General features: G+C 41.3%; 1 protein-coding gene across 1 annotated transcript; it reads right to left on the reverse strand.

The window, feature by feature from the left end:
- Nucleotides 1–732: 732 nt before the first annotated feature.
- Nucleotides 733–26,908, reverse strand: fa2h (fatty acid 2-hydroxylase; the record flags this gene model as incomplete). The annotated part of the gene is made up of 7 exons (XM_079680466.1): nt 733–3,198; nt 5,428–5,680; nt 12,924–13,096; nt 18,350–18,450; nt 22,106–22,248; nt 25,585–25,710; nt 26,903–26,908. The coding sequence occupies 7 exons, from the start codon at nt 26,906–26,908 to the stop codon at nt 3,131–3,133; spliced, it is 870 nt and encodes a 289-aa protein (XP_079536592.1). The 3' UTR covers nt 733–3,130.

Here is a 26,908-nt window from a genome sequence, read left to right on the forward strand (position 1 = left end):
CTGCCGGGGGTCCTGCCAACCCTATGTCCTGTGCCGTTGGAGGCCCCGCCGACTACTGTTCTGCCGGGGGTCCTGCCAACCCTATGTCCTGTCCTGTTGGGGGTCCCGCCGACTACTCTTCTGCCGGGGGTCCTGCCAACCCTATGTCCTGTGCCGTTGGAGGCCCCGCCGACTACTCTTCTGCCTGGGGTCCTGCCAACCCTATGTCCTGTGCCGTTGGAGGCCCCGCCGACTACTGTTCTGCCGGGGGTCCTGCCAACTCCTCCGCTGTGCCCCCTGTGTTTGGGACGTCTGGGATCCATCCCTTGATGGGGGGAGAATGTCACGATCTGTTTGTGTTGTGTTTTGTCTTTTTCTGTCTTTGGTTTCATGTTTTATTTTGAAAAGTCTTCACCTCCTGTCTTGCCTGTCGCTTTCTGTCTGTTTCCCCTCCTACCTGATTACCCGATTGTGTTCACCTGATGCCCCTGTGTTTTCTCCTCCCCCCTCACCTGTGTCTTGTTTGTGTGATTAATCTTGTGTGTATTTAAGTTCTGTTTTTTCTGTCTGTCATTGTTGGTTCATTGTTTGTCTTTGACTGTGTCAAGGGGTAGTGTTCTTTTTCTGACGCTTTCCTTGGAATAAAGATATTTTTTCGTTGAAATCTGCATTTGGGTCCTGCCTGCTTCACTCAACCCTGACAATAAATGTATAACTAAAAGAGATCAAACAAAAAGGACAAGACGGACTGACTTCAGAAATATACAGACATTTATTTACAAATACGTTTGCATTTGCATTGACATTTAAAATTCCAAAATAGAAGATATTAAAGAAAACAGATTTAGAAAATATTATTTTATGCAGCATAACTTAGCATAGGCAAAGTTTGTGCTGTTGTCTTTTCATCTGTATCATAAATATACATAAATAAGATCTGTGCGCACTTCAACAGGTGTAATGGTTTCACTTCACCGAGCAGTCGTCCCAATCAGTATGCTTCATCACACTCATCATCCTCATTATTATTATTCATCATTCTTTACCAACAGGAACAATCAATTTGGGTCTTTTTGAAACATTTTTGTCATATATACATAGTTATTATATAAAAGACAGAATTCCTACCCCATGATACCTTAAACATTCATTATCATCTGCAGTGTGCGCAAATTAAGACAGAGTTATGGTTTTAAATAAACCGATATGCATGATGCAGATAAAAGGACACAGCCATCTACAGATGAGGATTAGGGCCACATGTGAAATTATTTCTGAGATCTGACCAAAAATGGAAAAAAAATTCTGAGTAAAAGGTCAGAATTCTGAGATTTGTATTAAGAAATATTATATTAAAATTAATAAAATAATGTATATATTATTTTTTCTCAATTTATAATGCCTTAATCCTCTTCCGTAGCCCTCTTTACATAAAGCCATAATTATTATTGCTGCTCTGAATTTAAGAAAAATAAGCTTTGCAATAAGGAATTATTTTACTGTTCAAAACTCTTTGAAATAGATTCGGCATTTTATTTTACATGTGTACATATACATATATATTATTTAAATCTGACCCTTTCTTCACACTAGAAAAGTAGATTAAAATGATTTTCTGCAGTTATATATTTTTACTGTCACTAATCACGTTTGTTCTGCTTAGTTATCAGTGATGTTGTCGAGTGTTTAGAAGAGACATTATGAGGATCCGCCAGTGACTGTAAGACCTCCTGCTGTCCAGTCAGATGTTCATCCATCGTCATCCTGCGGGGGTCTGCAGGGCAGCTAACAAAGGGGCTTTAAAGGGATGGAGTGAGACCTGAAGGTGGAGACTAAAAATAACCTTAAAAAGACCAAAGTTCTGCTTGTTGACATTTAAAAAATAAATCCACCTTTGTCACCTAGCTAACAAGGTGACATTTGACGCCGAGATCCCCACAGCAGGAGGTCCAACAGGCTGGCCTCATGCCTCTCTGCCCCTCTGACACATTTTAACATCCTCTGACTACGTAAAGCTGGTGCAATTATGTACAAAGCAAGTATTTTTTTAACATTGTTGCGTAATCAATAATGACAAAACAGAAAGGAAACAGAGGGAATATTACGAAGGACATGCAAAAATATATCTCCACAGTGGTTTCAGATATTAAGGACTCTGCTTTACATTAACGGTGCATTGCATGAGTGCCCTACAGTAGCATTTCACTTATGCAGCTTTGGTTATAGTTAATAAATTAAGTCTGAACTGCCAAATTAAATCTGAAACCAAAAACGACATTGAGGAAAAGCATGTTGGGAGGAGCTTATGTTGATTGTTACAAACCTGCAGTCTAACAGAGTGATAGCAGCGAGGCCTTGCAGCTTAATGGCAGACAGAACATAATGTAGACGAGTATTTTTAGGCTGCAGATAGTGGGGAGGAAGGATTTCAATGTAAGTTCACCAGTCATTTAGTCCCTACACACATTTATTGTCACATCATTTCCCTTCCCCATCTTCCAAATTCACCAACCATCTATCACTTTTCCCTCTGTCCTCCTCTGAGGGACGTTTGTGTGCGCTTTCGGTGGGCGAACATTTTCACACAAATGGGTCCGCATTAATTTGCGTTATGCTGTTAGTGATATTTTTTAGGAACCAGGAAGAGTGTGTTGTGAATATTTGTTTGGTTTCTTCAGTGTTTTCTAAAGCATTACAGGATGTAATTCCCTAAACATGCAATGAAAATGCAACAGTGAAATAAATTACATAGAAGCACACCGACGTGTGTCTTTTGATTTTTCGTGTGTTCCTCCCTTTTTATCCATGGTATAACACCTAGCTGTACATAATTGTGAATGGTTATGTGGAGAAGAGCACAGCACAGCAGTAGTAGATGTTGGTTGGGTTGTACAATAAATGGCACAGAAGGGAATGATAACCGTGCAGAAAGATTGCAGACTGGTCTTCACAAAGGTGTAGCAAAATGGAAACAAAAAGCAGGATGATACAGAATGGATCTGTGGAGTAGTTGTGGAGACGCAGGAGTCCTCAGAAGAAGAACTTCCTCCTTGGTTCTGAAAAGTATGGGTGCAGAGATTGGACTAAGGCTGAATGTAGCATGGGGGCTGGGCGCTAAGTCCTGTGGCCCTTCAGGAGAGCCCTTTCTCTGTTAGAATTTCTCATCGGGAATCAATGTGTTGAACGGGTGATCCCAGAATGTGGAGGTGATTCCAAAACCTGGAAAGAGAAATGAAGATTATGGACTGAATTTATATAGCGCTTTTCAAGTCTTTGCAACCACTAAGTGCCGAGCATCCAGAGCCTGGAGAAGTACTCAGAGTTTGTACTTGAGTAAAAGTAGAAGTACCAGATTGTAGGAAAACAGGTTACAAGTACAAGTCCTGCATTCAAAATGTTACTCAAGTAAAAGTACAGAAGTATTAGCATCAAAATATACTTAAAGTACCAAAAGTAAAAGTACTCGTTATACAGATTGGTCAATTTCAGAACAATATATATAATATTGGTATAATGATGATTGATCATTAAAGTGTGAATTTACTCCAGGTGGAACTAAAGTCTGATTTAAGACTTGATTATATTTCACATCATCATCATCATCATCATCATCATCAATCCAAATCTGTAAAGTAACTAAAGATATCAAATAAATGCAGTGGAGTAAAAGTACACTATTTACCTCTGAATTGTAGTGTGGTAGAAGAACATATATATATATCAGGGTTTCCCACTCATAGACTATACTTGGGCGGGCCGCCCAGGTATATTAACGGCCGCTCAAGTATATTTCGCGACCCATTACGTTTTTTTTATAATATATATATATTTTTTTTTTGTCCGCGACCAAGACGCCACCTGCGATCGATTAACTTGTGGACAATTATCCCTCGCTCTACGCCTCCTCTACCCAGTCCCGAACTGGCCATCGGGAGGACTGGGGCGTTTCCCGAGGGGTGACTGGCTGTCTACATGATGTGGCCTGCCGACATGGCCACTGTTATACAGATCATAAATCAAAGCCCTTGATTGGTCTCTGTGTGTCATTCAAGCTCGGGATAACCTCAGCTCAGGTGAGGTAAAGGACTCTCTGAGTGTTTAGATAGTTAACTTAGTCTAAGTTCTCAGTGGGTCTCAAACGGTTTCGTCACCATTTATGTAAACACATACAGTATTTCCATTTGTGGGGGGAGTGATTAGTAAAATATGCATGAATAAAAATAAAAAGTTAACTAGGGGAAAAAAGGTAAGATACGCTTTATGATTATTGAAATGTATACAGTTCTGTTTCATATAGGTGTTCCCATAGATTTAGTCTCTTTATTTTCCCCTCAAAATGCACCAGATTTATGCATTTAACTCCAAAATAAAAATCTTACCGGGGGAGCATGAACCCAGACCCCCCTAGAGGATTTGAGGTCCACCCCCACTTAAAATCACATGAATAGGTTCCTAAATACATTTACCATTTAAAAAAAAAAGAGTAACCCATGTCCATATGTTTATTTGTGGGTAGTAGATTTAAACTATAGGGCTATCACTATGGGCCCTGCCTGTACCTGTTCGCTCTGCCATGGCGTGAAGGGTCTGCTAACAAAATGACCAACAGAAAGGTTAATGTTAATGTTGTTGCACGTCACAAAGGCGCGTCACCTCAAACGGTAAGGAGGAGGACTTTATAGGTTATGCAGGACTTGACCGGCAGCCAGTGGAGGTGGATGAGGGTGGGAGTGATGTGCTGCCACGGCTTTGTGTGCGTCAGTACCCTAGCAGTACAGTTGTGAACATACTGGAGCCTGTCCAGGGGTTTTGTTGTTGACTCCAAACAGGACACCATTGCAGTAGTCCAAGCGGGAGGTGACAAAAGCGTTGACTAAGGTTTCTGCAACAGACTCCGAGAGTGACGGTCGGAGTCTGGCAATGTTCTTTAAATGGACATTTAGAAATGGAAATTTGGTGACAGACTTGATGTGGGAGTGGAAGGAATGGGTGGAGTCAAAGATGACACCCAGGTTGCGGACTTCAGGAGATGGGGAGATGGACCAGCTGTCAACCTCAAAGATGAAGTCACCTTCTGAAGCAGCGCGTTGGGGGCCATAACCATGAGCTCTGTTTTCCTTAGTTACTCATCCCCTGCCCTCACAAACACTGTCGCACATCGCCTAATATGCCCTCTGTGTTCTGGCCCAGATTGTGCTCTCTGTTCCCTCTGTAAAAGTGACCTTGGGTTTATGAAATGCACTATATGAAATAAGTAATTATTACTAAAATCAATCTTTTTACTTTATCATTTATTTGGATTGTGATTCCATTGAGAGCATTTTGGACTTCAGTAGCTTGCCCAAGGACACAATGACATCTTTACTGAGGAGACCGGGGTTGGAACTACTGACCGACTAATTAATGGATGACCCTATCTTGTAATACCCTCTGGTTTCAGGTGCTCACCTGCTTTCTGGTGCTCAAAGTGGTGTTTGACGTGGTAGGCCTTCAGGCCATACATATAGGAGCCCTTCTTTGGCGACCCGTAGTGAAGGTAGTAGTGGATCATATCGTACACCACGTAGCCGCACAGTCCTCCTACAAACACGGAGGTCCCCAGGATCTGCGGGAGCGTGCTGAGGAGGATTAGATAGAAGCTTCCCACCACTAAGGAGGCCAGGCCGGGGGGGAAGACCAGCCGAGCGCCGTCGAACGGAGACTGTGGAGACAGATATTATGCAGTGAGAAAAATTGCCAAAGTCAGCCCATTTTTCAATAAAGATGATGCTGAAAAAATTCATTCATGTGTTCATTTGAAGTAGGATGGACTATTAGCTCTTTTTACAGGTCTACCAAAACAGTCAATCTAAAAACTCCAGCTAATTCAGCACCACCTGTGTCATCCACAGGCACAATTGGACTTCAACACCCATGCAGATGACATTGTACATAATAGTTGTTGTCAAATGAATACACTCAATAGGGGCACTTTTTGAACAAAAGCTAAATGGCCGAGAAAGTAAAAAAAAAAAAACCCTTCTGGGGTCATTTGGGTTCATTTTCCATATCTCTGGCCCCCGCCGGTCGATTTTGATGATTGACACCTCTTTGTAACCGTTAGAGCCAATAGAATCGAGGGGAGGTTCCTAAAGTTCCTATTGAACACACCTTTTGATCAGAACACAGCAACGGTAAGACTTATTTTCCGATTTGGTCCTGTAAAGCTACTTTTTTATTTTTATTGTTTGTTGTCATTTCGCCGCGAGTTCTGATCGCTCAATGATGATACTTAAACGTCTGGAATCTGTGGAATCTCAGCTTGCTAATCAATATCTTATTTGTGCAGATACGATAAGTAATAAGGGTATTTTAACGTGAGTTTTGTGCTAAGTGTGTTAGCATTTTTTCACTCAGGGCTAATTCAGAGCCTTTGTTATTACCCTTATGTTTCGTTTTGCTAAAAATGGTTAATTTTGTCTGATAGCTGAGTTTCTTCCCATTAAGTTAAGTGGATATGACACATTCATAGTTTATTAAATGTTAGGAAGCCCTCAGACGCTGTTTCTTGCAAAATGTTGCGTGTTGCCCCCGGGGTTGTGGGGTTTAACTGGATAATTAAACATTAACCAGCCATGGTAATAAAGTTGTGCAATCTCATTTCCTACAGCGCTAGTGGCTCCCATTAAGATTATTACAGATGTTTTATTTTAAAATTGCAGTTGCTAGCTTACCAAAACTATTTTTAAAAGTATTTAACGCAATTTTTGCTTCTCTTCTTTCAAACCCGGTAAACTTTTGAATTGATTTAAGATATTAATGATAACTTTTAAGGCTGGCAGCTACACCTCAGATCTCGGCAAGGTCCTCAGCTACCAATTCTGCGATCTACGTTGAGGACTGGTTGCTTTCAATCTTATTTAAATATGGAAAATACATTTCATTATTGTTTGTCTGCCATTTATTGTTGACTTCAAAAGGACTTTGAAACTTTGTGTTTTTGCTATATGAACAGTGGCGGCTGGTGGAAAATATCTTTGGTGGGGCTGTTGATATAGTGAGTAAAAAAAATGTTTTGGGGAGAAATTACCCCTTAAATTGGGACTTCTGGTGATGTAATGGCCCCATAAAATCGTGGTTCTAGGGCCAGGAACAACCAGGCTGAGTCGGGCTGAGTATGCTAAACTAACTGCGGGCAAGCCAGCCTCCACTCGGGAAAACCTAGTCAAGCCAGCCCTCACGTGATATTGCGGTGCGCGAATATACTATGCATTACGGTAGAGTAAAAAAAAAAATCATCCCTCTGTGTTTAGATGAGAATAAAACAAAATTTCCAGTATCAAAGACTCATTTCACTTCATGGTGATAGCAGGACATCCCATCTAGTCACTCAGAAAAAATCAGGACATTCTGATGTACAGTTTCAAAATAAAAGACCTTTGAAATCTCTATTGTATGAGCTATCATCCCTGTTTTTAGATGAGAATAAAACAAAAACTGTCCAGTATCATAGATCCATCTCACTCCAGGATGATAGCAGGACACCCCATGTCGTCACTCAGAAAGAATCAGGACATTCTGATGTACAGTTTCAAAATAAAAGACCTTTGAAGTCTCATATGAGCCATCATCCCTGTCCCCAAAGGTCTTTTATTTTGAAACTGTACATCAGAATGTCCTGATTTTTTCTGAGTGACTACATTGGGTGTCCTGCTATCACCCTGGAGTGAGATGGATCTATGATACTGGACAGTGTTTGTTTTGTTCTCATCTAAAAACAGGGATGATAGCTCATATATGAGACTTCAAAAGGTATTTTATTTTGAAACTCTACATCAGAATGTCCTGATTTCTTCTGAGTGAATAGATGGGGTGTCCTGCTGTCACCATGGAGTAAGATGGATCTATGATACTGGAAAGTTTTTGTTTTGTTCTCATCTAAAAACAGGGATGATAGCTCATATATGAGACTTCAAAGGTATTTTATTTTGAAACTCTACATCAGAATGTCCTGATTTCTTCTGAGTGACTAGATGGGGTGTCCTGCTATCAACCTGGAGTGATGTGGATATATGATACTGGACAGTTTTTGTTTTATTCTCATCTAAAAACATGGATGATAACTCATACAATAGAGATTTCAAAGGTCTTTTATTTTGAAACCCTACATCAGAATGTCCTGATTTTTTCTGAGTGACTAGATGGGATGGCCTGCTATCACCCTGAAGTGAAATGAGTCTGTGATACTGGACAGTTTTTGTTTTATTCTCATCTAAACACAGAGGGAGGATTTTTTTTTACTCTACCGTAATGCATAGGATATTCGCGCACCGTAATATCACGTGAGGGCTGGCTTGACCGTAGTCTAAACTAGAGCGAGAATCGCTGTCAAAGGGGCTACAACTACAACAAGATGAACATATATGACCGTGATTTAATTGTAATACACGTTTCAAAATGATGCCAAAGTAACAACATACTGATACCGGATAGTAAAAACCATGAATTAAGGCTTTGACAAGTCTGCAGACAGACGGCAGGCGAAAAACCTTTTAAAATGCGTGTTTTCTAATGGAGATTTAGCTAAGCTAACATTGTAAATGCTCCGACCGTCCACACTCAAAACAACGGCCTATCCAGACATAAATAAACCAGCGACTGTATTCGCCATGACACAGACAGTATGTGGTTTGCACTTGTTTAACTTTTGTCTAGTTTCTGAACAGATATGAAGAGCTGTGAGCTCTGAGTGCTAAGAGCTAACGGCTGTGTTGTTTTTCTGGGGAGCTCACTGAAGATGACGTCACGGCTCCGCCTACACTGCGTTACTATAGATCAGGGGTTCTCAACCTTTTTTGGGCCAGCGCCCCCCTGTCCATTATCCAGGTCTCTTACCGCCCCCCATCAAAAAAAGTAGACTTATTTTCTACCCTGAATATTAATGTTGACTAATATTCTGTGTTATATCATTTAAAAACCATGTCACTGAATGCCAAATAATAGATTTGATTTAACTGGGCAGTTGGAATATCATTATCATTAGTTTACCAGAGAGCAGAAAAGCCATGTGAATGTGAATAAAAATGATATTTATGAGTGTTAAACAAACTCAGACAAGAGCAGAGAATACAAACAGACTGCTACGGAACAGCAGCAATTTCAAACATGTCCAGTGCAGAACAAACAGTAGGCTACAAAACTGTACATTAGGCCTACAGAACTAACAGGTCGGAAAGGTGTTGCATTTCGCCAAATTGCGGGGGGGGGAAGGTTAGTGTGAGCCCTGCGCTTGGTGGTTCTCCGCCAGTTTCTTCACTGCGGGTTGCAGAGAACTTAGTTTCAGTCGCAGTGCACCTGAGGCCGTCAAGTTCAAGCGATTGCGGTACTTGGACTGCATGTGGAAGACCTGGCTGAATCCCTGCTCCACGAGGTATGTGGTTGGGAAAGCCAGAAGAAGCAGCCTCGCTTTCTCCCAGAGAGCCGGGTAACGCTGAGAGTATTTGACCCACATGTTGCCCCAGCCAGAGGTGCGGAAAATAGCCTGGGCCTCATCGTCACTCTGGATGTCGATGAGATGCTCCTGTATTGCTGGCTCGCATTCCGCCACGTCCGCCTGAAAGGGCTGCACCACCCAGGTGGGAACATCGAGGTCCAAAAGATCTCTGAAGCGGATCTTCAAGTCGGCATTCACCATCCTCAGGTGGTCTGTGTAAATGAGGAGGCGCTCATCGGTAAGAGCCTCAAACACCTGCAATGAGTATAACCAGGAAATTGTTATCGGTGCAGAATGTTACCATCCGATTTTAAACTGGTTATTTTATTGCTAATTAGTTTACGAATTGATGTTTCTTTATTCTCATAATACATTCAAAACATAAGGTATTTATACTAACCAGGAACACAAATATAGTGTTGCATAGAGTAGCCTACATTTATTACATGTATTATTTATTATTATCATTATTTAGTAGCCTAGGCTGGATCACCTTGGTCAACAGCTGGAAATGAGCAAACTGCCTCCTGCCTATGCTCTGCCGGTATAGATCCAGCCTGGAGGTGAGACTGTGGATGACCGCCTTGCTCTGGATCAGAGTAACTCCTTTTCCTTGGAGCTTCAGCGTGACTTCATTCATTTTTCCAAAGAAGTCTGCGAGGTACATGATGTCGCAGCGGCTGGATGACACCTGTTCCCCGAGAGCTGCATCCACCTCCTCCAGGAACTCCACGATGCTGTCAAACAGCTCACAAAAACGAGCAAGGCAGTTTCCTTTTGAGAGCCAGCGGACATCAGTGTGGAGAAGAAGACGCTCAAAGGTCTCATCATTTTCCTGACACAGCTGTCGGAACAATCTGTTATTCAGGGCGTGGGCTATTATTTTGTTTATTGCCTTTACTGCAATATTGAGAGACTCGTGGAGACGTGGACCTTTAGATTTGGCCACAAGGTTGTGGCGGTGCAAGACACAGTGGACTGTGAGGACATGCGGGACCTGCTCCTTCAGCAGAGTGGTGAAGCCACGGTACCTGCCAACCATGGAAGGGGCACCGTCAGTAGCACATGCGAGGATGTTGTTGATCGGGATTGACTTCTCCTGTAGATAAGCATCCAGTGCATTAAAAATGGTCTGGCCCTTGGTGTCTGTGACCAGATATTTGGAAAATAAAAATTCCTCAGCCATCTCCTGACTGTTGGAGGTGCTATAGCGGACATAGGCCATCAACAGAACATTGTTGTCAGAAGTGGTTGTCTCATCCAGCTGAAGGCGGAATGGAGTTTCCCGCAGGATGGCACACAGCTGCTCCTCTGTATCAGCACCCATTTCATCAATCCTGCGTGCTACGGTGTCCTTACTGAGTGGGATGGATTTCAGCACCTGTGTGGGATCACGCTCCATCACAGTAGATATGACCTCTTTGATGGCAGGGAGTACCAACTTCTCTCCGATTGTGAACGGCTGCCCACATTTGGCTATCAGCAAGGAGATGTTATATGACGCTATTAGCCCGCTGTCAGTCTGGGTGGTCTTCCTAGCGAAGAGACTGCTGATGGTGCTCCTACCATGTTTCTCTTTGAGGGCCTGGAAGAACGGACGCTCCTTATCTGCCTTATCCGGGTGGATCTTGGTAAGGTGCTCCTTTGAACGTGAGGGTTTCATTCCCTCATTGGAAAATACATGTTCGCAAAGTAAACACATTGGGAGCTGTGCATTGGTAGGAGACGGTATGAAGCCATAGCTAAGATATTCAATAGAGTACTGTCTGCATTTTATCTTTTTTCGCGGCCATTTTGCTGATGTGATATGATTTTTGTTGTTTTATGATGCTAATATTTAGGGGGGGGGGGGGGGGGGGGTAGTGTCACGATATGGCGGCAAACGCTAGAGGGCTAGCTGGTGACATGACAAGACATCGTGCCGGGAGCGGACCGGAAGTCGTTGTAATTTTGAACAAACAGAGCTCTGTGTGGAGCAGCCTGGCTAGCCAGCTCTTCCATGTCGTAGCAGACATAGAAACGGGTATTATTTTCATAAACTGACCACTTAGTTTGAATCTGTCAGTGGAATTTGTCATATCAAAACATATCAAAATTTAACAAAGTGACACAGATTATTAACAGTCGCGATCCCAAAATTACTACGACTTCCGGTCCGCTCCCGGCTGCTTTTTGTAGGGTACGTTCGTAAATGCGCTCAGAGCGCTCCGAGCGTCCCCGTTCCACAGTCCAGAGGGCTGCGCTCTGAGCGCTCACAGCTGGGTGCTCTGGCGGAACAGACGGGTTGTCCGAGCGGACTGACCGTTCGTGCATTTACGAACGTACCCGTAATAACACTGCTGACAGCTGACCAATCGCAAGCAGAGTTGTGGTTTCCTATAGCAACAAAAGATGCTGACAGCTGCTTTTTGTACAGGAAAAGACGCTGTGGCCAGCGTTTTTCATGACAAAAAGACATTATGCGTGAACGCCCCCCAAGAACACCTCAACGCCCCCCTTTCAAAAATATTGCTTCCAGCGCCCCCCGATGTTCTCTGAACGCCCCCTGGGGGGTGGTACCGCCCCAGTTGAGAACCAGTGCTATAGATACTACCCCAGTTCCTCACGAGTCTAAAAAACAACTCACGTGAACGCACGTAAGCAACGTGGGCGCCAACGTGAGCGCTCTCGTGACCAAAATATTTGACGGCGCTGATTGGCTGAAATTATGTTTCGGCGGCACAGTTTACTATTGAGACTTTTGCAACGTGCTGGTTGCTGCTGTTTGGCTCGGGGGCAGCGCCCCGTAATGATAAACTAATGCCAAGGGCAAGGCCAGGCAGGAAACATGTGACTTATCAGTAACTTTAGACATCGTAACACAATTTTAAACAAGATTTTATTGTAGATTATACATTTTACTGATACCAATTGTATGATATTTACCTTGTTCATTAAAAATAAAAAATATATATATTTTTGAAATATATATATATTTTTATATATATTTTTTAATTTAATAATTTTTTAAATAATTTTTTTTGTATGTGGGAAGAGGTGGGGCGGCGCCCCTAGCGCCCCTATGGGCCGGCCGCCACTGTATATGAATAACGTTTATTACTGCTATTTGTTTTTCAGCTTTAAAAAACCACAAAAGAAAGTTTGTTTTAAGAGAATCATAAACGACAAATGGCCAATTTTAACTACTGATAACAGTACATGTGCACTCAGATCAAAGTAAAATAAAAAAGTAAAATTGAAACTACTCTATGGAGATTGGGAAGCAGTTGTCAGAAACAGAAAAAGATATTCCTTTATTGTGCCATAAAGTACTAAATGTTGATTAATGATTAAACCAGTTTCATGCTCATGCGACCTGCTCGTCCCGTGTGTGTGTGTGTGTGTGTGTGTGTGTGTGTGTGTGTGTGTGTGTGTGTGTGTGTGTGTGTGTGTGTGTGTGTGTGTGTGTGTGTGTGTGTGTGTGTGTACACACCTTGTGGTGCTGTCCGTGCAGGAGGAAGTGTATCGTGATGAGGTAGTAATTATGGGCCGGGGGTCTCATGTGGAAGACGAAGCGATGGATGCAGTACTCGATGAACGACCACAAGAACCAGCCCATCAGAAAGAGCAGGGGGAACAAGTACTTATGGATCGGGATAGAGATGTCTGGGAAACACACACACAAATGACTTAGATTAATACACACCTTAACTGGACATAACAAATTATAACAATATATTTTTAATATATGTCTTTATTATGCCTGTGTGTGTGTGTGTGTGTCATGGCGGCCACGCGTGAGTGGTGAGAGGAACTCGCTCACCTTTTTTAACATCTAAGCTCACATACATGTACACCCGTTGTAACTGCCATCGCTATTGCAGTGGGGATATAGGATGCACTGGACGCTTTTGGTACACAATGTGTCTCGTTACCACACTGAGATTGGCCTTTAAACAAGCCCTGAACAGCGGGCGAGTCTACAAACAACGCCTGAACGTCAGCGACCCCAAGCCCAACACCGGCCGGAGATGGTCGGGTAGACTTCGAGCAATATGCACGATTATTGTCAGATTGTGAGTGGACTACTTTCCAGAGAGATGAAAGAGCGTACCGGGGGACACTGGACACAAAACTGCTCCAGGTAAGATCTAACTTTGCTGTTACTCACGGAGGCGCAGAGAAGTGGGGCAGGCTGGGGACAATCCTGACCAGCGCTTTTTTCATTAATGGAATATTCTCCGTGACGCAACGAAACTCACGTCCGTACGGATTCCAGCTTCTGAAATATGTCGCCAGAATCCTGAAGAAATTCCCTGTTTCTGCCGACTTCCCGGTGGACCTTACACCTGACTCGCTGACACCTTGGATAGAAATGCAGCTTCGCTTCATCCGTGAGAGAATACAACCAGCGCTGCGGGCCGCCGGGACAGAGATACAACGGCAGCAAAGAAAAGTTTCCAGGAACAAGCTGGCATATCTCTGGCAACACTGCAAATCAAATGCAATCAATATCATTTTAAATAACAGCTGTTTTCCGGAAACCCCGCCCATTGTTAGTGATACAGCCAATGTGGTATATACCACTATAAAGCCAAATGTCAAACTGTGCCAAGGGCTACTCCCCTGGCCACGCCCCCCTGGTACAATTTCATTGACAGAATAGAGCCAGGCTATTTCCCAGATAGCCCAGGACTTTACAACAGAGGAGGTGGATGCAGTTATGGCTTCTCTTCCTAATAACAAGGCTAGTGGATCTGTTGGGGTCATCTATGAGACGCTGAGAGCTACCAGGCCCATGTCAACACAGACACTCACACACATCTTTAATGCCTGCCTGATCAATGAGAAGGTGCCTGCTTCATGGAAAGGGGCCCTCATTCACAGGATACCAAAAAACTTGGCGTGGCATTTCACTATTGCCCACTATATACAAAGTCTTTATGAAGTGCCTACTCACCCGCATCTTACCCTGGCTGGTGGAGACAGGGATTCTCTCCCCCCATCAGAAAGCATATATCAACAGACAGGGAATGAACGAACATGTGTTTTGCTTAAAAACCGGAATAAATTATTTCAAACATGGATTATCTAAATTCTACGCGGTGTTTTTGGACTTTAGAGACGCGTTTGGTACACTCTCCCATGAGGTGATGCTAAAAGAATTAGAGAAAATACACCTGCCTCAGCCTTTTGTGAATATTGTATCCAATGTGTACCAAGGACTATTTCTCCAGGTTATCTGTGGGCAGCAACTCACAGAGCTGGTTGCACTGAAGGTGGGAATAAAAACTGGTTTCCCCTGGAGTGTCGTGAAATTCATCCTAGCACTCAACCAATCGATGAAGTGGATTTACCAGTGCGCTCCTTTGTATGTAAAATCCCCTAATCCTGTTCAGGGATACGCTGACGACGTGTCATCACAACAAGAGGATGTCATCATTAACATGCTGGCGCGCACTGATGAGTTCCTCCAATGGTCAGGGCTGGAGGTGAAGCAAGCTAAGTGTGCCATACTCCATGAGCGCCGCAGTGGTGGCAGCCGCTGGTATAAGGCCAAGAACGACAAGCCCCGCTCCTTTCTTGTAATCGGTCAACCTATTAAGGTGTATTCCCGTAATGATACCATATCCATACCTTGGCCACAGGTTTAACATTGCTGGCGAGTGGGGGGAGCAGGTAGAGGAGCTAATTACAGAGTTTCTCTATCGTCTCCACCTGATTGACTTGTCCCCCCGCCCCGTCCTCATGAAGTTCCAGGCTGTGAGAGAGGTGGCTTTGGCTAAAATTCAACATCCCTTTGCCAATGTACACATCCCTCTCAAGGCACTGAGAGAAATGACAAACAAAACTGTTCAGCTGGTCAGAAAGTGGGTGGGCCTAAACACACACTCCACACGGGGCATCATCTTTCTCCCATGTGGAGAGTGGGGGCTGGGAGTCCCAAATGTCGAGTGGACCTACATAGCCACCAGGCTAGTCCACCTGATCCACATGCTTAACAATTATGATGTCACCATAATAGAAATGGCCAGGGCCTCTCTCCTGCTGGATCCACAAAGAAGGAAGATCCCCCTAGCCAGCGCAGACCAGAACAACTTCCTCGACTTCAGGGGGAAAGACTCTGGGAAACTGGACTCTCAGGCCAAGGGCTTCGGGGTCTGGTCTGACTGGCCAGATCTCAATGACCTCTGCAATCGGAATAGAGTCCAGCTGTAATGGACAAGACTCAACACACAGACTGAAGTCCCCGTCTCTGATGAACTGATCACAGATCCCAGTGTGGTTGTGAAGGCCGACATCACAACACCTCAGGAAGAGACTGTGGAACTGCACAGAGACTCTGCAAGGAGGGTTCTGCTCAGCATGAAGCAGTCTGAGATCAGGCAGCACTGGTGTGGACTCAGATTATAGGGAAAGCTAGCCTGTTTGGGGTTTGCTGACCAATCAGTCTCACACTCAGTGTTTAGGAATGCCGCTGTTGGTGAGGATGTTCTGACATTTACCATCAAAGCAAGACTGCAGGTATTACCCACTAAGTACAATCTGTCAACCATGGTACCCTCACATTCACACTCCATTCTGTTTAAACCATCAGGATTCACAACAACACCTAGAATCCACTGCACACATAACAAATGGATGTAATGCATACAAACGCCTGTACATAGCCCGACATGACCGTATTGTGGACATTGTGTCTGATGTGGTACAAAACATCTTACCATCTAGCGCAGCAATGTACAAGCCAGAGATGGAGTACTCGAGTCCTGGACTCGGACTCAATGCCGATTTTCAGGACTCGTGACTCGACTCGAATTGACGCAACTCGGACTTGGACTCCTGAATTCTCGCGTACGCTGACTTGGACTTGGACTCGTGAATTTTCCCCCCCCACGATGAATCGGACTCGACTTGTACATTGACGCTCTGACTTGGACTCGGACTCGAGCAAGTTTTCTCTGGAGTCTGATGTCCTCTATCCTGGCATGTGCACCTGTGAGGTGAGTTCACGGACTGGGCCCCGCTATTCCTGTCTAGAGATGTCTAGAGACACACCCCGCATCGTGCTGTATGCTTTCACACATTCTGCTTCCACATTGGAAAAGAGCGGCGCAAAATACACATTACTCTAAGGATCGAGTTCAGACATATAGGCTGTCTTGAACACTATCATCAGAGTTGATCTAATCAATAAATAAAGATTCAGCCGATAACACGAAAGCACATGGCTACTTAACATGCAGAATGACATCATTTTGCATGCTAAGTAGCCATGTGCTTTCTGGGGCTAAATCTTTATCAGTAAACCGATTTAACCGGTAAAAGTTTCTTCAAAATAAGAGTCCCGATCTTATTACTATCAAAATAAAAGTGCAAAACGAAAACTTTACCATAGGAACATATTGGCATACAAATATAATCACTTCTCTAAAAGGTAACTCATTTTAAATATAGTTAGACATATTAAAGGTAATTTACAATAATAATAATAATAATATTAGTAATACGATTTATATTTGTATAGCACCTATTACAAGAATTGTAGCCAAACTCGCTTCACAGCAGTTCAATAGACAGATTAGTATAACATGACAGGATAAAAGCAATGTAGAGGAGCAGCTACATTTCAACACATATATCCATGAAGGTTAATACATGAAGACTTGTGACTCAGACTTGACTTGGACTCTTCTTGGGTGACTCGGACTTGGACTCGGACTCGAACATAGGTAATGATGACTCGGACACTCCTTGGGTGACTCGGACTTGGACTCGAACGCAGGTAATGATGACTCGGACTCGGACTCGACTCGGAAACTCCTTGGGTGACTCGGACTTGGACTAGAACTCGACTATGACTCTCCCTTGGTGACTCGGACTTGGACTACTCGGACTCGAAGAGTGGTGACTCGAGAGTGACTTGGACTCGTGAATTGGTGACTTAACTACAACACTGGTAGAAGCACATTAAAGTGTTACCAGAATGGTTTAGTGTTACCAATGATGTCTTTGCTAACATCCCAAATACACCTGATGTGGTTTTTGTTGACACCAACCACAGGGAGGTGCTAATATTAGAAGTAGGCTGCGCCTTTGACCTGTACATGGACCAGGCTTTCCAGGACAAGTATATCAAATACCAACCACTGCTCGATGTGATAACCAACTTTGGGTACAAATGTAGATACAGTATACTCATATTCGGAAGTCTTGTCCATGTATATAAATGGAACATGATTGGTCTGAGAATTGCTGGAATGTCAAAGAGAAAAGCCGAACAAATTGCCAAATATTGCTCTGTTTCAGCTATTATTGGCAGCTTACCCGTGTGGAGAAGGAGATGCTATGTGTTCCCTTAAGGCTGCTGCTTAGCCGTGTGGAGAAGGAGATGCTACGTGTTGCCCTAAGTGTTCTGTGCTGCTTAGCCCCGATATATTTGATTCCCTCTCTTATTTAATATAATTTGTGGGGCCAAATAAAGTATTCAAATGTGTGTGTGTGAGTAAAGCCCTGTAGTACCAGTTTGAGTGTTTAGGTGCCATGTCAAATAAATCATGTGATTCGAACACACCCATCACAGAGCTCTATTGTGGTGTGGTTTCAATAACCAAACCCACGTGCCACATAAACAGGCGTGTCATGTGTTCTACTGAGTGGTACACATGCACAAGATTAAAAAGTCTGTCATAAACAGATAAGAATATTTTATTTGAGTCTATAGGTTTGCGAGTGTGTGTGTATTTAAAGATTCATCTTTTTTTGTCATGTACAATAGCTACACAGTATAATTGTTGGCTTTTCCCAGGCTTTACCAGTGCAAGATACAAGGTATGATGTAATAGTTATATATTATTTTACGTCAGAACAAATATTCACACCAGATTTTTGGACATGTGGCAAAACTTTGTGTGTTACCTGAAGTGAGTTCTAGCCTGGTGGTGCCCTTTGCCAGCGTGGTGTAGCAGTACCAACTGTAATAAAACACAATAGGAAGCCACACCGCTGGAACCCAATACCTGCAACAAAAGAGCATTTAGCCTAATGGTCACACTTTTATTATTTTCCTCATGTTTGTTTTATATATCATAGCACACTGAGTGTGGTGCGGCCTCAGAGGAGCAGGAACCTTAATCTTAAAATACTTAATGGGTTAGTTAAAAAGCTGCTTACATGATTGTGTAGAACACTATAAAAGGGATTTGGAGTGCAACAACTCATTGTTGTCAGGGTTCAAATATGTTTAGGAATCATTGACTACAACTGTTTCTTTATGGTACAATGTTCAAAACATTTTTTTGTTTTGTTGGACATCCCCCAACAGCCAATTGAGATGGCATCCCTTCATTACGATACAAATGTTTCATCAGACACTGATAATTATATAGGAGTGGACTTTTCATGGGGATATAGGGGTTTTGTGGTTCATGTTTAGGTATTTGCTTAATTTTGTTCCAATAAGTTTGACCTAATGTGCTACCGTAGACACTTTGAGGGAACACGACTGGACATTTCACAATTTATTCCGCACTTTTAGCTTTGTATTTTCACTTAGAAACAATTTTTAATAAACTCTCAATCCCAGCATGCAATGCTATACTGACTCAGATTAGAGGTAGGCAACGGTGAATAAACTAAGGTTCAGCGTCACACTGTTTGAGGATTTTTCCGGATGAACTGAGGATCTTGGGACCTTTCCACGTACCAACAAGTGTCCTACTATAAGTCCCCTGCAGCAACACTTCAATCGACATTATTGCATCACAACCTATCGCTTTAGTTTTTGTATCATCCTGGAACATTTTTGTCAATAAAACCAATGCATATTTTTGATTGGATAAACATCATGTTGGCCGTTTACACAACCCTATATATATATACATATATATATATATATATATATATATATATATATACTGTATATGCACACTATAAGGAGTTACTTTACACTATTAGGATTTTGTGGAGCTAGCCCAGCTAGAGGGGAACGTTCTCACAACTTTGGCTAACATTACCTACAGGTTCTAATAATGTTTTAAAGAAACGTTTTAATCTGAGGTTCAAATAACCTTTTTGGGATATTCATTATTTAAAATAATGTTCCATAACGTTTAAGGTTAACTAAGACATAACGTTTTAACTGCAACATTCAGAGGATGTTTTGAGGATGTTATTAATGCCTGAGATGACAGAAAGTTTTTTTTATAAAACGTTCCTTTAATGTGATATGTTAACAAAGGTGGAACGTTTTGCCTGCAACATTCTAAGGGTGTGTTTTGAACGTTGTTGGGGTAACACATTAAAACATTTTTTTTTTAAACGTTCCCTCAATGTTACATGATAACAAATTAAGAACATTCTCCAAGCAACATTCTGAAAATGTTTTCAGGATGTTATTGAGGCCTGAGATGACAGAAAGTGTTTTATAAAATGTTCCTTTAATGTGATATGTTAACAAAGGTGGGACGTTTTGCTTGCAACATTCTATGGGTGTGTTTTGGACGTTGTTGGGGTAACACATTAAAGATGTTCTTTATAAAACGTTCCCTCAATGTTACATGATAACAAATTAAGAACATTCTCCAAGAAACATTCTGAAAATGTTTTCAGGATGTTATTCTTTTTTTATTAAACGTTCCTGTGATGGCAAATATGAACACGGTCATGGTCAACATCAGATTTATTTCTAGAGCGCTTTAAAAAACAAACTTGTTGCATTTGTTGGAAAGGGATGTTTTAAAAAAAAATCTGATGTCACCATATTTTTGTTTTGAAAAAAACAAAAAAGCACTTAATTCATGATAAGCTGTAAGGAGATATTGCATGTTTGCGGTGGCATGTGCGAGTTCCCAGCTAGAAATGTTTTTTACCATTCATTGTTCTAGGAATGTTTTCAGCGGGACGTTTTATTTTGGTTCTCAGAATGTTCTTCTGAAAGGTAGGATAACGTTCTTTAAAAACATTCTTGAAATGCTTGGTGATAACCTTCTTAAAACTTTTTTGATAACCTTCTTAAGATGTTTTTGATAACATTGTTAGAACATTATGCCAGTGTTCTTAAAACGTTTTCAGCGGGACGTTTTATTTTGGTTCCCAGAATGTTCTTCTGAAAGGCAGGATAATGTTCTCTAAAAACATTCTTAACATTTTTGGTGATAACTTTCTTAAGATGTATGAGCGCATTGAGACAATGAATAGGACGTATAAAAACAAATTTGCATGCCAATATTCACTCACATGCACTTATAATCACACTAAGGTATGTAGGCCCACAGTATTCATAATATCATATGTGTAAAATATCACACTTTTTTCTGACTATAAAGGTTGTGTCTCGTACGTAGGTTCTAACTGTTGGATAAGCTATCTGGCCATGTGTGGTTTGTGAGGGCTGCGTATAAACAGTGTCCGCTGTTTATGCATATTGGATAAAAATCGTTATTACACCCTTTAGATTTGAGACCAACAGACATATAGAAGAACGGACCGACTGTCACTGCCCGTCCCTGAAACCCCTGTTAGTGTTTGTATGTGTTTGTTTTTACTGTGTGTCTCTCTCTCTCCCTCCTCTGCCTGCTGGTCTGCTATACAAAGCTGGGAGCAATCTCCAAGCACTATGAAAGCCTGCAGCCTGCACTCATTCCCTGCCGGATTGTTGCCGTGAACGGATTGTTGCCGTGAACGGTTTGTTGCGTTCCGCTCTAGCTTTTTACCGGCATATTCTTTGACAACTTTGCCTGCTTTTGCCTCACACTCATTTGTATGTCTCTCCCAGGAGGCATCCAATGCCTTCCACACTCCCAAGACCAGCCAGGCCTCTCTACCCACACTGGAACAACTGTTTCCCATAACCAACCTCCACTCCCAGCTCCCCTTTTCTAATAAACAAATGTTACTTTCACCAGCTGATCCCGAGACTGATTCTGGGTCCCCTCCAGTACATGTGACAGCGACAGTGACTTGTACTAGCTGCTGGTCGCATTACAAAAAAAAAAGAAAAGACTTCTGATAAATTGGAACGATAAAGCACGATATCCTACTCTAAAATAAGAACATTCTGGCAACATAAAAAAATGTAACTTGCAGCTGAAAACGTTTTAAGAATAGTAGGGCATAATGTTCTAGCAATGTTATCAAAAACAATTAAAAAAGGTTATTACCAAGCCTTTTAAGAATGTTTTTAGAGAAAGTTATCCTACCTTTCAGAAGAACATTCTGGGAACCAAAATAAAACATCCCGCTGAAAACGTTTTAAGAACAGTAGTACATAATGTTCGAACAATGTTATCAAAAACATCTTAAGAAGGTTATCACCAAACCTTTTAAGAATGTTTTTAGAGAACGTTATCCTACCTTTCAGAAGAATATTTACTGGGAACCAAAATAAAACGTTCAGCTGAAAACGTTTTAAGAATAGTAGGGCATAATGTTCGAACAATGTTATCAAAAATATCTTAAAAAAGTTATCACCAGAATGTTTTTAGAACCAAGCATTTCTAGCTGGGAGGTCTGCCTCAATGGACCGAGCTCAAGCACAGGGCCTTTGTGCGAGTTTACTTTTTGAGCGTTGTGATTGGAATTTGTTGTGAGTGGTTGTTAACTGTTGGAAACATGATTTGCAGATGGGTGGGGACAGTTGGTGGCTACCGGTATATTATTCATCAAGTCTCTTACCATGAGGTTTTGGTGCCGGCCTCCAGTAAGGGGTTTCCAAACAGTCTGATGGGTCTGTCGACTGGCTGGTGGACCCACGCATCGTATTTCTCTCCCAGGTGGCCCACCTGCCATGCCAGGGGCTTCCGCCAGTCTACCAAATCCTGTTGAGATACAACCAATGAGAAATTAGTCAAACATATTCATTACAAATAAATATGGCTGTGCTGGAGAAAGCACCAAGAACAGTTATCACAGAAACGTGGTTGTCTCAAGCAGGTGGCAGCAGAGAGTTACAAACTGAGACTTAGCAAACCAGGAAGTGACTGCCTGGATGTTTGTATTGTGTTTGTGCCAGAAAATATAAAACATTTTAAGTCAAAGACCATCGGATTAGATACTATTATAAGTGCTTTACAAAGTCCTCATGCCTAAAGCTAGGGCTTGCACAATTAATCTAAATGTAAATATATACAATATTATTATACAATATTTGAAATGAAGTATTGTGGAGCTGCAGACATATCCCCACCTACTAATACTATTCTACAGTTCCTCTACTACTGATTATTTACTTTCATTATAATGAGAATAATGCTGCGAAAATGATCCATCCTTCCTGAATTTTTGGCTTCATATTAGTCAAAACTATTTAAAATCGTTTTTTTTCAAATTGAGTATCCCTTCCTACGTGAGACATGCACACAAAAAGTGGGTTGTACAGTCAAGTATCACACTGATCTGTGACTATAAAACCTATAAACCCCTCTGAGCACATCGGTATCAGGCACGGACTGACAGTGACCTCAGGTTGTTTATCTTGTCCCACACAGATTCAAATAAACAACCTTTTTACCACCTAGGTGATATGCGTTTATCACCTTCTCTCGTTTAAACACAGAGAAATCTGTATTGGTATATTATTATTATTATTATTATTATTATATTATTCCGCATTATTGATTTACACTATACATTACCATCAGACTGGCAATAACTGACAGTCAATATGGACTCCTCATATTAAGGCCTGTCATGCTGATGGTATTCTAAAATGAAATACAAGGATGCTGGTGTGTGTACCTTGAATGATTATGTGACACACCATACAAAAGAACCACATGCATTTGTGAAATATTGCCTTGCATTCCTGAGGGTTGGCAGACTCAAAGTTAATGTTGTGAACACACACACACACACACACACACACACACACCACCCCCCCCCCCCCCCCACACACACACACACACACACACACACACACACACACACACACACACACACACACACACACACACACACACACACACACAGACACACACACACACACACACACACACACACACACACACACACACACACACACACACACACACACACACACACATATATAACTATTACATCACACCTTGTATCTTGCACTGGTAAAGCCTGGGAAAAGCCAACAATTATACTGTGTAGCTATTGTACATGACAAAAAAAGATGAATCTTTAAATACACACACACTCACACACCTATACACTCAAATAAAATAATCTTATCTGTTTATGAGAGACTTTTTAATGTTGTGCAGTAGCTCTGTTTTTGTCCTGTTTTCCAGTGTACGACTCAGTAGAACACATGACACGCCTGTTTATGTGGCACGTGGGTTTGGTTATTGAAATCACACCACAATAGAGCTCTGTGATGGGTGTGTTCGAAACACATGATTTATTTGACATGGCACCTAAACACTCAAACTGGTACTACAGGGTTTTGCTCGTCAATGACTTTAGAAGAATAGATTGGGAGTAGCTTTACTGATGGAAACACTGTGGAGTGTGATGTGGCCAAGGCGAGGTTTACTATGTGAACAGTGACGCGTTTTACTAATTACATTGATGCTTGGCAAAAGGGATAGCTAGATGGACTGATTCAATGTGCCATCACTATGTGCTTTGTGAGGAGCTGGTATGCTGATACAGCTGAAGACTAGAAAAACGTTCTTTGTCAAACTGCTCCATCACATGAACATGATTTAACCCTCCTGGTATCCTCAGATTTACATTACACCCTTTATCCTCTGGGGTCAATTTGGCCCCGGTAGTTTAAAACTTAAGACAATGATCATATTCCAAATTTTAACCAAAATGTATGTCTCTGGTGCTTCAGGTATCTTAGTTGACTGCCTAAATAACCATTTAAATATAATATTACCCCAACCTCCCCCCACAGACCCCCTTATACATCCAGAATTCCTATTATGTGACTATCGAAAAATATATAAATCACCATAAAATCTCACTGACTGAAATAAAATGTTAAAGTAAGATATTTTGATGTTGTTAAAGGACCAATAATTAAAGCAGAGGGTAGTTTTTTTTACAATGATACATTTGCATGTAATAATCACCTCAATATCATCCTACACAATCAACACAAATATGTGTAAAATATTGACATTTTTATATGTTTTATGTTACTAAAACAGCCTGGGGTCAAATTGACGCCAAGGAACACCGATGCGTACAAAGTGTGTACAGGACATTTAAAAAATATCTTCATGTTCATTTTATGTTTACCCATTAGTCCTCACTAAATTAGGAAAAGTCATGAAATACTAAGCAAAAGAAATAATGTGAACCATTTATTTTAGATAAGTTAAACATTGAATGGGGTCAAGTTGACCCCAAGGATAACAGGAGGGTTAAAAAGCATCATCATGTGATATCTGAACGAACAAACATATGTTTGTGTCTTACTGAGATTCCGACAAAATAACTTCTAGCAGATTAAAAAACTAAAGAGAAACCTAATCCAATTATAAAAGTTACTTAATGAATTAGTATACTTGGAGTTAACTCAATTTAAAATGTCAACTACAGACAAGAAATAAGATAATCATTTTTTTCCATGCACTGTATCTATATGCTTTGATGCCTCTTGGCACAAACAATAATCTAGAAGAACTGGAAATAATATTCTAAATACATTTTTAAATTGTAATCTGATCTGATTGTAATCCCAATTACGTAACAGCATTCCAAGTATTCTGTTACTACCAGCCTGTGTGCGGTTCTACATGCTGTTGTCTCACAGTGTGAGAACTCCAGGGTCTACTCACAAACAGGCCAGTCAGATGAAAGGAGGCAGGGTGAATAACCTGAAGACTGTTCACCTTTATTCTACCCCCCATCAACAGCGCATACACACTGCTCGATCTATTCTATGTTATTTGGTCGCTCTCATTCCAGTCCAGAGTATGCCATTACAGATCAGCTCAGCAAACACACACATACAAGAGATAATCTATGTAGGAATACACACGTTCTCCATGTGATCTTGCACCATTTCTCTCACACACACACACACACACACACACACACACACACACACACACACACACACACACACACACACACACACACACACACACACACACACACACACACACACACACACACACACACACACACACACACACACACACACACACACACACACACACACACACACACACCTTGTCCATGTCCACAGTGCTGCAGCGGTTGTACGCGTCATTCTCGTCCTCCTCTTTTTGTTCTGTCGTCTTTTCTGAAGTTTTTTCTTCTGTCTGCTCGCTGGCCTTCCTCCTCTCTCTCAGATTCTGAAGATAAACAGGACAAAACACGTCATATAACTTCATCAACAACAGGTACAGGTAGAAAGGTGTTTGAATTGGCAGTCATTGAGAGAGTCATCATAGACAAATTAAAAAACGTTGAAATAGGGTCCATCAGATGGTGGTCAGATGCACAAACACTTGTTGCACCTAAAAAATAAACAATGTAAACATTGGCATGTACATTTATCTTTCTGACCTGATGGTAGCTCAGGTGTTGGCCATCCTGCTACTTTCACATCTCTGTTGAGTTGTGCATTTGTGCAGTACTAATTGGGCGATCTCAAAATGATATCAGAATCAGAATACTGGAATTGGGTTTTGTGTCAGTTTTAGAATTAAATAAATAATGAATAGAATAAAACATATTCATGTAAAATAAGAGCCGGCAACAAAAATATAAAATTAATAAAGATAAGCAGTAAAATTCAAATATAAAATAAAATAAAAATATTTATAAAAACATGAAGTTGAAGTAGGAACATGCAATGAATACATATATATATATATATATATATATATATATATATATATATATATATATATATACATATATATAACAATCAAAGACATTAACCTAAAAAAATAAGCTTAAGTAAAATGTCAAATAAAAGATAAAATAAAATAGCGAAAAATATATATAAATGAAGTCAAAGTAAAATTGTGAACATTGTACAGCAATATATTAAATGGATATTACAATGAAGACAGTCGTGTATCAGTATTAATAAGATATTCCTGTATTGCCCTGTTAGCGCAATTTGGCTAATGATAGTGAAGTAAGTCCTCAGGCCATTAGTAATACTAGTGAGTATTGACTCAGAGTGACTGATGCTTTGAAGGAGTTCAACAGTCACAGATGGGAGGCAGGTAAAGAAAAATTTAAGTAGCTAAATGCACGAGAGCTTTTCCAATTCCCTGGAACGGGAGATTAGTTGGGTGGAGTTATAGGATGCGGTTGAAACTCCAGATTAATTTAAAAAAAGATGAAGACTCATTTAACTGCTAATAACCTATATAAAAACTATTAGTACAGGGTCGTGTGATAATTGACTTTGGGCAAGTGGATTTCTGACCAACTTCCAACCTACTCAGAGTGAACCTGGTGTGTGTTTTGTGGGGCGAGTCACACGGTCCATTTCGGGACTGCTCTTTGCTCTACTCTGTGGGATGTTACAGCCAT

This window comes from Notothenia rossii (genome assembly GCF_949606895.1).
Source record: "Notothenia rossii genome assembly, chromosome: 5".
Taxonomy (NCBI): Eukaryota; Metazoa; Chordata; class Actinopteri; order Perciformes; family Nototheniidae; genus Notothenia; species Notothenia rossii.